General features: G+C 42.2%; 1 protein-coding gene across 2 annotated transcripts in view; it reads left to right on the top strand.

Moving 5' to 3' along the window:
• cdh4 (cadherin 4, type 1, R-cadherin (retinal)) overlaps positions 1-15842 on the top strand; it is a 246035-nt gene that overhangs the window by 98442 nt on the left and 131751 nt on the right. For both annotated transcript variants that reach the window (XM_088086834.1, XM_042495320.2), the window contains exon 3: positions 4575-4598. In XM_088086834.1, coding sequence (XP_087942960.1) covers positions 4575-4598 — 24 coding nt within the window. The remainder of the gene's footprint in view (positions 1-4574; positions 4599-15842) is intronic.

The following is a 15842-nucleotide window of genomic DNA, read 5'->3' as shown; positions in this document are numbered from 1 at the left end:
TTTTGCAATCTAATGCTCAATTGATTGTATAAGATGATCTGTAATAATGATATTAGGGCTGTACTGGAATATTCAATGATTCGTTTTTTAAAAACATTTGAATAGGCTCAGTGGGACATTCTGTTTGACAGTGACGTTTATGTAATATAGTCAAGATGGATCTGCAATGTGCAGCAACATTTTTTTTTTCAACACTAGATATCAAACAAAAGTCTAAGACTGTGTTGTATTAAGTTTCTCTGAGCTGTGAATTAACCACTTCTAAGGAAAAGAGATGATGTTTTCTCAGAGCCTTACTATGCAAGCTGGGCCGGTGCCTGCGTGTCTGTAACTCCTTCTACCAAAGAGCAGAGTGAAAGTCAAGAGCACTCACCCCGCAGCAAAATCGGGGGACCAAATGTCCCCAGAAGTACACTGCACAGCATGCTGACAAGCAAAAAACAAAAGGCTGCTCAGTTTGAAGCAATCTGAGTCGACTGAGTTGTTTCTGACTGATGATTCGAATCTCCACTTTCAAGGGGCGGCTTTAAATGATATACATTATAATATAGAGTAATAACCATCATTTCTGTGATCATGACTGCTGTGGATGATAGTTGACAGGAAGTAGTCAACCAGATAAATGGGTCCTTCCACAAGATATCTGGGTCACAATGTATACTATTGAGATCTTACACACAGTACAAATATGTACATCTCGGTCAACAAGCCTTTTTTCACAGCAGACATTTAGACTTGTCATAGCAGAAAAAATCAAAGGCGTTACTTATAACATTTATGATGGCTCCCATTCAGCCAAGACTGCATGTACAATACCAGGACTCCCAAACCAAAGCAGCTACAAGAAACTCAGCCATCATTCATTTTAATATTCATGCCTGTACTTCTCCTACTGTGACATGTCAAAATGTCATGATTTGTTAAAACCCTGGCACATTCCTGTGGTACGCCCACTCAGGTGCCTTGAGTAAACCTGCCTGTTTGGACCTCTTACCAGGATGGTGTGAACAATATGCTTGATTGACATCTACCTGACCTTCCTTTTAGTAACGTTGCACCTGTCAGGTTGGTAAAACTTACACCTTTGTAAAAAATGTTTTGTTCTCACAGTTTGTTGACCTCAACAAAGAGCTTGCAAAGTTCAGCCAAACTTTAAGAGGTGTGATGAGTCGGAGTGAATGAAAAAAACCTGTGTAGGTGTACAGGACCATTAATGGAATAAATACTGATGTTCACATCAGTGGCAAATTTTCCCTGAACGCCAAATCAGGCTTTGAGTGCTGTGAGTTGCGGCTGTGGCCGATTTGGCTGTTGCAGCATGTACAGTGCTATTGTTGAAAACCTTGAAACCTGTTGCAAAGAGGTTGTGGACGAATGCCCAGCAACCCAATGGGGGGTGGGGGTGGGGTGTCTCTCGTACAAAACTGACAGACATGGTGCATCATTAGTGTATGTGTGTGTTTGTGATTGTGCATGCCAATGTGTGTTGCTGCACTACTCGGGAGTGCTAGCAGGCCAACTGAAGAGAGAAGGAAAAGCAGTCCTGCTCTGCACCATATGCCAAATATGAGCCTGCCTGCCAAGTTGTGGGGGATACTGGCAAGTGCTAGCAAGGCTGAATTCTTGACAGAGGGAGATGAATAATTGAACATGTGCGGAGCGAAGTTCTGTTGGGATGGAGTGGGGTGCCTTTCTACGTGGAGAAGGGGAATGGAGACAGTCGGACTGTCTACAAGCAAAACTCTCATTTAGATGGTGATGTGTTTGCTTTTTGTAAACAAGGCGAAAAGTTTCAGAGAATTCAAGATTAACTTGAATAGATTCACGGAGAGATGTGAGTGGGGAAAAATCGCACAACTTATTGGTACTTATGCATTTTGATCACAACAACTATCCAGAGAGGCCAAAAGCTATCACAAATCATACAAGTTTGAATAGAGAAAATAAATATACATACTGAAAAATGAGGAATATTTGAAGAAAAATCTGTATAACTTAATCAGTTTAGTGGGGACGTCCTTTCAAATGGGATATGCATTTAACATTCAAATTGTAAGAATTTAGCAGATACTCCACTCTACATCATCCCCCACATCTAAGACATTACACCACCCTCTTGTAACTGACCAGTATTTCAATCCAGTCTCTTGACAACAGACACTAAAAGGTATTGATGACTTTGTGAACCGTGAAATAGCAAAGGAATTTATTTTTAAGACCATATCTTTAAGGCAGGCTTGTACAATATAGCCACTTTTCAAGTTTTACATTTCTTCATGATTTCAGTTTGAAAAGAGGCTGAAAAAGGCAGGGGAGAACAGGACAATGTTTGGCACGGCTCTATCCAACATGCAGTGGCTGGTGTGTGAGAAAGGCGCAATGCAGTTTTCAAGTTGTAATTACATGTAGAATGTGAGGCACTTCTTTATATGTCCCATATGTTGCAGGTTGTCTTTTGATATGGTGTCATCATTTCAGCACATCACCCTCCAAAGCAAATCCACTCAGCATCTCCTGACAGCCGCTGTAAAATCGTCATTGTGCTTTGAATGAAAGTAAAACAGGACTGAGATTCTACAGCCAGCAAAAGTGTGACGCTGAACTAAGACCTCGTTTACGCTTTTAAAAAAGTGTCTTGAGCTACTGAATCACAAATGGACAGAGATGAAAAGAAGTATAAACTGCAACCAAGACCCATCGTGATCCAATCACTCAAACTACTCATCGAGATTGTCTTGGGTGCATTTGACCACATCTCTTATGTAGTGTAAATGCCATTGTGTCCTAATGCAAATACATAAGAGGAAAATGAGTCGTCAGTGCAAGACACGGTGGTTGTTTTAAGAACAGTACACCAACGTTCTATAACTTGCCAATTTAAGACGAGTTGGATGAAGTGTTACTGTCCAACGCTTGGCCCTGTGAGAGGAGATGTGGTGGATTCTGCTGACAGAAATACCTCCAGCTGTGCTGGCTCAACCACATATGAGAATAGTGAGTATAGAGGTAATAACTGTGAAACTCCTGTGGACGAGACATAGGGAGTTAAAATATCTGAACACCAGTGGTCAACTGGAAACACAAGATAGACACAGGTGTGAACGGTGAAACTCATTTTAAAATCACGTGTAAACCGGGTCTTCAACACAGCAGTGCTTTGAGCTGAACGACAGCATGCTAATATGTTCAAAATGACAATGCTAACAAGCTGATTATCAGCAAGTATAATGATTACCACGTTTGTTATCTTAGTTTAGCATGTTAGCATTTGCTAATTAGCACTGAACACAAAGCACAGCTGAAGCTAATGGGACTGTGATTGTTAGAGAAAATAGAAATGTGACCTTATGATAATCCTAGATGAGTGGTTACGTTATCAGCAATGTTATGACATTTGGTGCTGAGGGGAACTGATGAATGCATGAAAGATGATGGCAGTCTGTGCAGAAGTTGTGTGTCAAGACAAAACCACAGATATTATACTGCGAGTGGCACCAGGGTCAGTAGGATTCATTCTCTGGGTGCCATGAATGTCTGTACAAAATTTAATGGCCGTCCTTTGAATAGTTGTTGAGATGTTTGAGTTTGAACAAAAGTGGTGGACCATCCCAGTCAGCCCACTAATGAGGCTAAAAACTGGGACAATTAGATTCTTCTCAGCATCTCTCACTAAAGTTTTGTGAGACAGCAAAGACTAATATACAACATTACCATTTTGCTCTTGAAACTAAAGTACTCCTGTGAGAGCTGAGGCCTGAAGCCACATGAGAACTTTTCCCTCACTCTTTTATTTTATACATTTTTTCATCACTTGCATGCTGGGGTTCATGATAAGATGTCCTGAAACCTAGAGTTCAGTAACCAATCTGATCAGAGTTGGAATTTTTCTAAGTTTCAGTCAGCTGTAAGGCTTTCTAGATTAAAAAATCTAAGCAATAAATGCAAAAATGAGCCATGGAGATTGCTTCTGATCAAATCTGACTAAACAGCTCTGCCGGAGGACACAAGAAGGGCAGGCAACCAGGAGAGGAGACGTCAAGAGCCTCCACGGCTGCCTCTCCTCTTTCTGTCACCCAGCTGCGCTGCCAAGGTCTGAATAAATACCACCCACAATGATGTACATAAGTGTGTGCAATATGCATATGCAATATCCCGCAATTCTCTTGTGTTTCATTGAGTGAGCACAAGAGCAATATAGACATCACAACAAGCTTTTGAAGATAATGATGAATCCCACTGCTTGAGGCAATGACAAGAAGTATAAGAGAGAAAACAAACTGTATTCTGGTTAAATGGTGCTGCCTGGATAATAGACAGAGACAAATGTGAGCGACTACACAGTTGTGACAGCAAATTTTCTCCAATAGTGGCCCTACTTTCTGTATACTGTATGTCGCTGTCCGGTTATTGCCTGTGACTTTCCATTAATCCTCAGAAATTGATCTGTTTTGTTCTCTTGTTTAATGGTGACTTTAGTATAGCAATGCCACTTTGGTCAAAGCCTATTATGTTCTAATCATCATTCTCCTTCTCCTCTCCTCTCTCCCTTTTTTCTCTTTCTCTCTCTGTGACAGATACCACCCTGTCCAGTGAACGTGGTAAGTACCGCAGCCGCCGCGCACACGCCCATGATTTAGAGCCATCTGTGCATGGACAGTCAACAGCGGATTGGCTGTTTGTGTCAATGTGGAAGGAACCATTCTCAGATGTTGGGTCTCAGTGGGGGAGTGCCGAGCCACAAACATCATTTGCATCACCAGGAAGCAATTTTCCCCCCTCCATCACATTGCATGTCACGGCAAATGTTGAAACGAGGAGAAAAACATCAAGCAGAGACAATTATGAAAGCAGACCCATGTGGCCAATCAGAATTTGATTTTAGCGTATTTTCCCTGCATGCGTTTTGCCTCAACATACTTAGTCAATTTACCCCCTTTTGACTCCAATACTGTTCAATAAAGAGCCAATAAGTGGTATCTTTTTCACTTTGTCTCATTTCGGCTTTAGTGGAACGTATGCCTATGTAGTCTAAATAGTGAGTAGATGGATTCCCCCACTGAGGCAGCTTCTCTTTTTTATTTTAGTTTGAATTTGGCTCCCCTCTGTTGTGCTGTTATTAATGGCTTCCAGTGCTTGGAGGAGCACTTTAATCACTTCATCAAACAGGTCTAAAGAGAAAGTCCATCTGCAGTGCTGGCTTTGTTTTTATCTTAGGTTTATTCACTGTCTGTGTTTGTGTTTGTGTTTGTGTGTGTGTGCGCGCTCTCGTGTGAGAGCACCTCTGTCATCCCCTCTTCCTCTGTAACACCACTTCGTGTGCTGATAGATGTTCCCACTGTACATGTTATCACCCGAGTTTCAGTATGGCACTGAGACAAGACGTGATCCCGCTGAACTCGCTCTCTGCTCCATTAGGGAGGACGCTGTGGGGCGAAATTGTCAAGCTAAGTTGGTGTGGTGGCATCACACAGTGTAGACAAAACACCACATGCTGTGTGTCTGGGCTTTGAAACCTCAAAGTGGCAAGAGGGAAGAGGAGTGTAAAGTTGTGGTTCAGATCAAGCAACTTGAGGTTTACTTTCCACGTGCCTGGTTAACCCCCATTCAATGGTGAAGGAGACGGTGATCTGCAGCACAGAGAAGCTTGTGTGATCAATTTTTCATTGCCAAGCTAGAGAGAATATGGCACTTTTTTCAAATCCACAGAGCAGGGAATAAGAAGTCACAATAGGCAAAGATTTGTATTCATCGTGAGTGTTATCCTTGATTTTGACCTCATGTCTGCCTTTCTTAACCGCTCTCACATTAAAACGCACGCATGAGTTCTCTCTTCTCCCACACCTCCTTTCCTGCTCTGTGCTGCTAAGTAGTCACATAATGTGAATGATGTTCCACAATGAAAGGCAGAAAAAAAGGAGGGAAGTAATGAATGGATTAAAAAGCAGGTGAGGAGGTGAGAGGAGACAGTGTCAGGGCAAGGTCTCTGTGCCCTTGGTCCCATGATGAAACCAGGCCAGCAGGCAGCCATCCAGCTCATCACTCACCAGAGCATACATCATTCACGCCATTCACATCCTGCATTTCATACATGTGCACCACAAACAGTAAACACAGTACAACGCTGCATTTTACTGGTGCTTCCTCCCTGTGTCTTCCAGTGCTTAACAAGCTCCTCTCTGCCCCCTCTGCAGTGATGGGGTGTGTTTGGAGTCTTCTGATAGGCCTCCTCAATGTGAAGTGGCTGCCGGCGCATCCTCTTCCAGCTTAATTGGCTGTACCTGAGGCAGGAGGGCAAGGTGTAATTGCGATAAGAGAAAACGCTGTGCTTGGCTGGTTTTAGAGCCCTTATCTATAGTCTCCGGATTGATTATGGTTTTTCTGCCAGCTGTGCAAATTGTTCAACCCCATCAACTGCACTGGAAACCACCTTAACTCTGTCTCGGTCAAACTGCAGTGCACACTGGCGAACTGTAAACCTGACTGTGAATGCGGTGCTGATGGCTACAATATTCTGACCACTCGCTTTTAACTGATCTGTCTGATCTCTACTAGTTGTGTTTTCATGCTTTTCTTTTTTTTTTCCTCACCAAAGGCAACAGGGATTTTATTAGAGACAGTACAGTTGAGCATCTGGTGTACCATATGAATGTCTTTTTATGGTCAAATTAACAAGGCTATACTCTATCTCCCCACAGTTACTCTCATCTCAGTCATACAATTTCAGAAATCAGTTTTTCTCTAAGTGCTTAAACATATCAAAGAAAAGCTTTGCCTGTTTGCGTTCTTGCCGAGATTTAGAAGAGGTGGTCGATTCCACACTCATGTCTGCACACTACTATTGTATTTTGATCTTTTTAACACATAGAGTGTTTGGAAAGATTTTCAGCATGGCACTTAATCCCAATGCACAAAAATGAGGCCAAAGACTCCGTCCACTGCTGTCTTGCTCTGGAGCCAGAGTCTGCACAATCGCAATCTCTGCAGTATTGAATTCCCACCCATACAGCCATCCAACCAATCATGAGCAGCGCCACCAAATGTGAGCACACTGATTTTCTAACACAGCTGTCAATTATGATGTCTCATCCGCTTTTTATAGCATCAAATAGCTAATTAACTTACCAGAAAAACAAATACTTGAACAAACAAAAGCATGATATGAAATTGAGCATAGCATTAGTTCGGGCAAGCCACGGTGTTAAGCGCTGTTATTGTTGATATCAGCTCATATAATGCAAGCCTCATCAGCTGATAGCCAGCTGATTCGCCTCTAAGCATCTGATTCGCTTAACTCACTCGTGCCGCCTTATTTAAGCTACTCTAGCCCACCTGCTCTTTATTTTCCCTCTGCATGCCGCTTTTGCGCCCTCCTCCTCCTCCTCCCTGCTTCCGCCTTGGTGCCGTTCTGACTTGATCTATGACGTAGTGTCAGTGATGCCTGCTCTGTGGGGGTTTTGTTTGTTTCTTTTTGCTGCTGCTGCTGCTCTCCCTGCTTCAGGAACATGCACTGTTCCTGTTAAACGCTTTCCATGTAAGCACATGGAAGGGCAGGGGGTCCTCAGAACGGAGCCATACCGCCAAATACTAATAACTGCAATTAGCTAAATCTAAAAGCTGTGTTTTTCTCGACTTAGTGGTCCTGACCGAACCACCTTAAATAGCAGAAACCATCTTTGGGAAACATTTATTTGACATGTACTTTGATTTTTTTAGTTTGCTTCTTTTAAACATGGGGGGGGGGTGGGATTTATGACCTATCCTGCAGCAAACCATCAGGGCGCAATCAAGATGTTTTGCTTATTTTTTGAAACCTGCCATGCTGTCAGTCTTTATAATATAGTCAGCCAGTATGTCTACATGCACAGTTAAGTGAAGCAATAGTTTTAGCTCAATTAGCACATTTAATTGATCTACCGTTTTTGTCCCAGTATACAAACGCTGGGGGAGAATCGATTTATTAACCGTAGTATGTCCGACTCCACTACAGTGGGTGGCAATATGCCCCTTTTTAGCTGGTTGCTGTTGGACCTTCTGTTGGTTGAATTATATCGCATACCAAACAAGTGAAAAAGGAGCAGGTTGCATCTCAAATCGTGAAAACATGGATAACTTTTCGGCGATGTACATTTCATAGATACTCTACGCTTTACTTGACACCTTAGAGTTCTTTTGTTTTTGTCCCTTCTTCGTCTTCCTCTGTTTTTTTCTGGCTTTCTTCAATGAATTTATGTTGTTCAGCTTTAGGGTCAAAGCCCAGCACGGGTAATATGGAGCATGCATAGAATGCTTCAGCAAGTTCAGGTCCAGTTGAGGCGTGGCCTATACACAAAAAAAAATCAGCCTCCTAACCATATTAAAGGTGTCTTATTCCTGAGCTCCTCCTGAGCTAAGCTAATTGCTGTGGGCTGTAGCAACATATTTAGTGTACAGACATAAAAGAGATATCAGTCTTCCCAACTAACCTACATTTCCCCAAATGTTGAACTACTGCTCATATAGGTTATACTTTCTAATCTTCCCCATGTAAAGCTAATACCTCTGCACCAGATGTACCTCCTGAAATGCTTTATGTACAGTCTTTTTCTGTGTCTGTGTTTCCCTCACCGCTTCCTCTCTTTCCCTGGTTTTGAGTAGTGGTTGGGGCTGAAAGAGCAGCTAATGGGCTGTGAAATGTCTCTAAAGCTAGAGCAACAACAGAAGCTAATGTTTCAAAGCCCCTCTGAAACAACATGAGCGGCAAAGAACCCTGACAGTGCAAAGAGAAGAGAAGGGAGCTGGGTGGGGGGTTGGGGGTGCATCCCTGGTTTCCTCTAATGTGTCAGAGAGGCCATTTCTGTCAGCCTAATTGTAGTGAAGCTTTTCCAGTGGCCTTGGTGAAACGGCGTAATTGCCTTCTGGAATGGATCAGGCTGCACTGTTGGCTGCAGTCTGTAGGGTTTCCTTTTCCCATGTAACTCAAGATCCCAAACCCAGCTCAACAGTGTTCTGACATTTGCTGTTTCAATCTTTCTAGCTGCAGAGCATAATGCTTAGCATGGCAAATTCAAGGCTCAGGGATATTGACAGGACAGCTTGATGTATTGCATTTGGCAATTTTAGCCAGACAAGTTGATTTACCTGCATGGAACCTGAGAGCTATTGCTCTGAGTGAAGTGAGGGATCTAGTTTCACAGCTTGTCTTATTGGTGCTAATTTGAACATGTGTTCATTTTAAGAGTCTACTTAATAATCTAAACATTTATGTGTTGTGTTGCACTAAAGGGATAATGCAAAAACAAGAGAGATCTATGTGGGGATGTTAGCATTAAATGTCTTTGCCAAGGAGAAACTGGAATGGAAAGATATTCTTGATCATTTACAAGCATTTTTCTCTAAAATGTGGTGAAGCGTGCGACCCCTTCTGCTTCTCTTCCCCCTCAGTACCAATTAAAGCTGTTTTTCTGCAGCAGATCTTGAGCTGATGAAGACAGCCACTAAGAGCTCTTGAAGTAAAGTCGCACAGGACCTGTATGGCAGATGGTTTGTGCAAGAGTATGTGCAAAGAGAGAAAGAAGCAAAGAAGGAAACAAACAAGTATAGAAATGGCAGCCTGTCCCCAGCAAGGAGCTCCTATTTTCTACCCAATTTAAGACTTACCATTTTCCAAATTTTCAAACTTTTCCTCAAAAAAAAAAAATGAAAATGCTGTCAAACCTACAGGAGACCAGGGGGGAAATTTTTGCACACCATCTTCCAAAAACTACTGAGACAACTAAAGTATTTCTCAGCGAATAAAAAAAAATATAGAGCTGAGAGCTGCTTTATCTTACAGCTTTGACCAGCTCTCCCAGCTGAATGGAAACAAGCTTTGCCCTGGCCTTTTGCTACAAAGACTGAGACGGCAAAAGAGTAAAGGCACAGAGGACAGCGCCTAATGGCTACAAGTCCAGCTCTCCCCAGTGGATAACATGTTTCAAAAGGATAAGGCTTGATCAGTTTTTTTCCTAGTGAAAAAGCCTCTTTTTGTGATGCAGATGAGAGCAGACATGAAACTTGCTGGAACCAGTGGGGTCTAAAGCTTTGTGCTGAAGTTCAGAGCAGATCATACACAATACACACTTCTCTTCTCGGTCACAACCCTGTGCGGCGTGTTTCTGGTTTGCAACAGCTATGGTTGCTTGCCAACTGTTAGTATGTATTTTTATAGTTAGTTCAAGACTATATGTCTACCTCAAGGAAATACCTATCCATATATGGCAAAGTCTTAGTGCCTGCAAGTTGACCATGGATATGTGAGCTGGACCAGTGCCAGTAAATTTAGCAACACAAATACATGCCTTATTCCTCAGAAGAAGTCTAGTACCTGGCATGTTAGTAATTGATACCTACCATCTACATCACAGCATTGTATAAATACTACTGCCTTTCTATGTGATGGGTGCCAGGCAGCTTTCTGTGTTCTGTGTCAGTCAGTCTGCGTTTGGTCTTGTCTCTGTCTGGGCTGACCCGAGCGCTCATCCATGTTGTACTTGTCCTCATTTGTAGTCTTCGTTTTAGTTCGGCATTGTACTCATCTTCATGTATGTTGTACTTGTGTTCGTTGTAATTGTAATCATAATTGTAGACTCATACTTCTACTCATATTAAACGTGCTACTTGAAGCTTTAGCAGGTGTCTCCATCCTTCAGAAGTCATCACAGAAAACTCATACTATCACCAACTTTCATCATTATAATGAGTATCAGAAACACCAAACACCATGTTTGTTTTCATGCTTCTAGAGTCATGTCTGCATGAGTAGCTGCTTACATCTCCATACTGCGGCTTTATTATTTCAGCCATAGCGTATACTTGACCAATTAGTTCACACTTCATTTTAACGCCCCGATTGGGACTAATGAAGCCTGGGTTTAATTATACCAACATTATGTGATATTATGAGGACCAGGAAAAGGCAAAGCACACTTTAGTATCTCTCCTTTCCATCATCACCTCCCGCTGTGGGAGCCTTTTCTCTTTCCCTCCGTCCCTTTACTGTGTATGTCTCTCCTCCGCCCGGTACTTTCAGGCACATCCTCCCCTTTCTCCCAGCGACAAGGCTGGATGGCACAGAAGCATTAAGGGCCTGTGAGACAAGGCTGGTCCAGGCAAATCCCTATACAAATTAGAGTGTAGAGACCATTATTAAAGGCAATTGCCACTGCGTGCTACCAACAGTTAAATTACAATGTCTCTTGAACAAAAAGGCGAGCAGGTTTTATTACCTCCTTTTTTCCTCCCTGGCAGAGCTGCACGCTGGAGCGAGTGCAGCTTTGGAACTGTGTCATCCTTCAAGATCTGGGGTGGAATTATAATGTACTTCGGAGCTGACATTCGCATGAGGCCTGGCCCTCAAAGAGGCATGCTTGTGATTGGCACCCGGGTTTTGTACAAAGAGCATTAGGTTTCTTCGTTATGAAAAAAAAAAGCCTGATTTTTTTTTTTTTTCCACACATTTCACTCCAGACGCTCAGCTTCTCAGAGGCACACGAAATACTCAAGTTTGCTTTCATGTGAAGTATACAGAGGCGATTTCTGCGGCTGGCTTTTAACTCCTGCATTTGGTTCTTTTCTCTGTCAAATGGGTATTTTAGCTGGAACGATTTGCCTGTCAATCACAACTACCTGTCAGTGTTCCTCACACGTGCAGATTACTTTGCTACTAGGATGAGGATGCACTGAATTTGTGTGCACGCAAATGAGCGCATATGTTTGTGTGTGTTGGGGGGTGGTTATACATGCGTGTATGCATGCCAGACGTTTCATAAGTACTAATCTGCCACTTCTATAAGATTACTGCTGGAGCTCCACTTCATGCGGCGCATGTCAACATCCTAGCTGACAGAACCTGCTGAGTTCCTGTTTCCTTGACGTTTATTCTCACTGCACTTCCCTCTATGTTACCAGATGACTTTAATCGACCCTAACTTAACACATTAATATCATTTAAACTCTCTCTGACTCACTTCTCCACTGCTGCACTGACTTTTTCCCATTTAGGGGGCAAATTCGGTATGTGGAGCACATACCGTCTCATTGGGCCTTTTTCCATTAACGACATAATACTGTTGTGTAATTATTGCTCATCTGCACTTGAAAGCAGATACCACTAAAAGCTGAAGAACTCACTAATGATATTGCTACAGTTAAGTACAGTCCAGTTATTTTTGTTAATGTGTCAACATGAACAATTCTCTTTTATAGGTTTTAACACCAGAGAGTAGCTTCAACTTAATGATGGTAAAATAGTAATCACATAAATGAACCCAATCTCAGAAAAATGCTATGGGGACTTTTAGTTTCTGTACAAATCATGTGGGTCGATACTAAATGTTTAGTTAATATACATCCGTTGTCTTTTGTTGCAATAGTAAGGCCACAAAACACAGGATGTTACTTTTTTATCTTAAGGGCTTAGACACTGAGATAGCTCCAGGACTACGCTGTAATGCAATGCAAAGTATTACCACTCGTTTTTAGGGAGAGAGAGATAGGAAGAGCTGCGAAACACGCTGTAAAGTATTCTCCCTGGAAAAGAAAAATGAAACGAATGAGTGTTTTCTGTGAAGTATGAAGAGGCGTATTTTTCTCACCTATGACAAACTCTAATTTCCTCTGCTCCCCAGTCACGCAACTGTCAGAATCACTTTCCTGCAACAATTTTCTCCTCTGTCATCCCAAAAAGCACATTCACCATCCACTTGTGAGTAAGGCACGCAGGGCAGCATATGGCCGTTTTGGATGGAAGAATTAAAGATAATAATCTGTCACTGTGGATCCTCAGAGTTTCGTGTCGTCCATTAAAAAAAAAGAATTCACTTAATTTGACCGATAAGGTGTTGTTGTTTTTTTTACAGTAGGTGCTTCATATCTAGTGCAATTTGTTTTTAAATATTTAAAGATTTTCCTTTGATTTTAACCACTTAGCCGCTTTCTGCCTCCTCCACATCTACCTCAATGAAGATGCCATTTTCTGCATTCTCTGCAATGCTTTTTGACAATTTTCCCATTCAGCTGTGGTTTGTATGTGACCAGAGTAAATTTAGCTTCATGTTTAATATTTAATATTGTCATTCTGATGGCACACAAACATGCTAAGGGCGCCGCTTGATGGATAGCAACGTCAATCAGTCTGTCAGTCAATCCACCGCTTTGGTTCAGCCTGAAACACACAATAATTATAGGATTCATTGACGTGAAATTTTGCACAGATGTACATTTTCCCCAGAGGATGAATCTTATTTACTACTGCGATCTCCTGACTTTTCTTTATGATCAAACACCTGGGATGCTAATTGCCAACTGTCTCAACTGTACAAATTTTAGCTTGCTAACATGCTAAACTGAGATGATGAGCATTATTTTTGCTGACCATCAGCATGTTTGCACTGTCATTCTGAGCATGTTGACGTTAGCTCGACGTTGCCCAGTTCACTTAGCTTATTTTACACTGTAAGACAACGTTGCAAAAGAGAGGTCAACATGTGCTGGTGTTAATTATTTTTTTATTTAGTAATTAGTTTTTGGACTTACTTTTAGTTTTCATGTCTTTATGAACGTCCCATTACTGTGAACGTGATATCTCAGGAGCCTGGAGGGATTTCTTCAGAAACTTCCACTTGGACTTAAGGATAAACTGATTACATTTTGGTGGTCAAAGGTCAAGGGCACTGTGACCTCAAAAGACATGTTTTTGGTGATAACTCAGTGATTTATACACTATATGCCAAAATTTTACATAAATATCAAATAGAATAAAATAAACTGATCACATATCATATCTCAAAGGCCAAATTTATTGTGACATTTTCTTTCATTTTTTTACACGTCATAACTTTGGAAGAGAGAGGGAGACACTTGGTTAAATGTCCACCTTGAAGCTGTGATGATTGTATGGATCTTCTGTGCTGCCGGATTGAAGATGTGTGTTAAGCATCCATGTTTTAGAATATGTACCTTCTTTGCAGCAGCATCCATATTTGAAGCATTGTCGACTGTCATAGCTAAAAATGAGTCTGAACAAACGTGGATGTAAACAGTGACTGCAACTTCACTGGTTTGTGGAGTCATACAGCGACGAGGCGATAATTCTAGTTTCCTAATCGTCCGTTAAACGTACTTATGCTATGCCAAATATGTGCAGAATTAGCGAAAACTAAACAGAAAAACATAATTACCTAACTCAGGTGTTTAATTTTTGTTATCTCAAATTTTCTTGTAAAACAGCTCCCCCAAAATGTGACTCCCCCAAAATGACCCTGCTGTTGTGCTCTCCTCATCCTCCATCATCGTTTTTGTGCCCTATCGTATCAATGCCCCAATTCATTTTGAATTGATTGAACTGTTCCGCACCACTGATGTTTTTCATTTTAGGACAGCATATTGCTGGCTCAACCTTTCCAAACGGCACCTGCACAAACTGTTTTTCTTCGCCCCACTCTTACAGCTCCATCACTCTCCTTCTCGCCCACTCTGTAGATTAGCCCTGCACTGTGCTGGTGGAAGAATGAGGCCAGCTAAAATCAAACATTAATCAGCTGCTGTTTTATAAGACAGAGGGAGCGCCTGCACTCCCTGGGTTCCCCTCCTTCTTGCCCTTAGCCTGCCCTACCACCGAATGTTAATGTGACTGCCATTACTCATTTATGAGCTGCCCGCTGCTCGCTGCCCAGAGCCTGGTGTCCGGGCCTGGGCTGGCATGGCAGGCACACTGCTAGTGCACGGCTGTGCCAGGGCATTCAGTGGCAGCAGGGCCAGTTTTGATTTAAAAAAGAACATGTTTGGATGGACCGTGCTGTCTAACCATCTGAAATAGGACTCGGATGTTATTGGAGAGGTAGGCGGTTGTGAATATGGTGTCATATTTACAGTGGGTGATACATAGAGTAAGAAAACACAATTATAAAACAACACTGTCATCAAAACTGAGAGGATTGCTCTTTCACATAAGACCAAATGCAAGTTGTCCAATTTTTCATTCAGTAAATGGGCAATTTGATATGATGTATTCACATTTGGATGGTTGTAATTGGACATAAATCTTGCTAAATCGCCTCCATGGTGAGACTAAGTACCTCGATATGTGCAGACAGGCAGCTCTGAAGAGTTCGAGCTGAGTGGTTGTTCTTGGTATCCAGGACGCAGAGCACAGCAGGAGCCATTTTTATTCTTAGTAGTGACATCAATAGAAGCAAGTGTGCGCAAGGTGAGGCACACAGATACTCTCTTCTGACAGCATGTGAAGGGTTGCCATCAGTGCCAGGCTGTGTTGCGGTAGTTAATGAAGGTAGGAAGTACGGGCCGTGTGTTCCTGTGTCTGGACCTGCTATATGTGTGCAAAGAGAGGAAAGATTAAGAGTGAGGAAAAGAATGAAAGGGAGAGGGATTGAATGTATTTGTCTTGCAGATCTTTTACCTCTGCGCTGCTGTGAGCTCATGCGCTGCAGTGCCACTACAGAATTGCTAAGTGTGAAGTGGCTGATGATCGAGGGTCCCACAGACTGTCACGCAATCCTTCTTCCCACGTGGCTTTGCTCTTTGCATCACCTTTCCCCCCATGGTGCTCCTGCTTCAATAGAACTAAGTGGATACAGTCCAGTGAAGCCTACACTGTTTCCATGCATGTTTAATGCCTGTACTAGAATTACCGCGAATGGCACTCTGCAGCACGTCAACATTTTTGGTGTTGCCATTACAGCGTTCCCTGTTTCATACAAATGGGTTCCCTCTTGGAACATAGTGGGGAGCTTTGAATGGTGTTACACACTGAATATTTTAAATATAATCAGTCAACAGTGAAGTAACTCAGCCTATAACTGTCACTG

This window comes from Plectropomus leopardus, chromosome 2, assembly GCF_026936395.1.
Source record: "Plectropomus leopardus strain MGB_pleo_1.0 chromosome 2, ASM2693639v1, whole genome shotgun sequence".
NCBI lineage: Eukaryota > Metazoa > Chordata > Actinopteri > Perciformes > Serranidae > Plectropomus > Plectropomus leopardus.
Note: the sequence above shows the minus strand (reverse complement) of the source record. Positions and strands in the feature narration are given on the sequence as shown.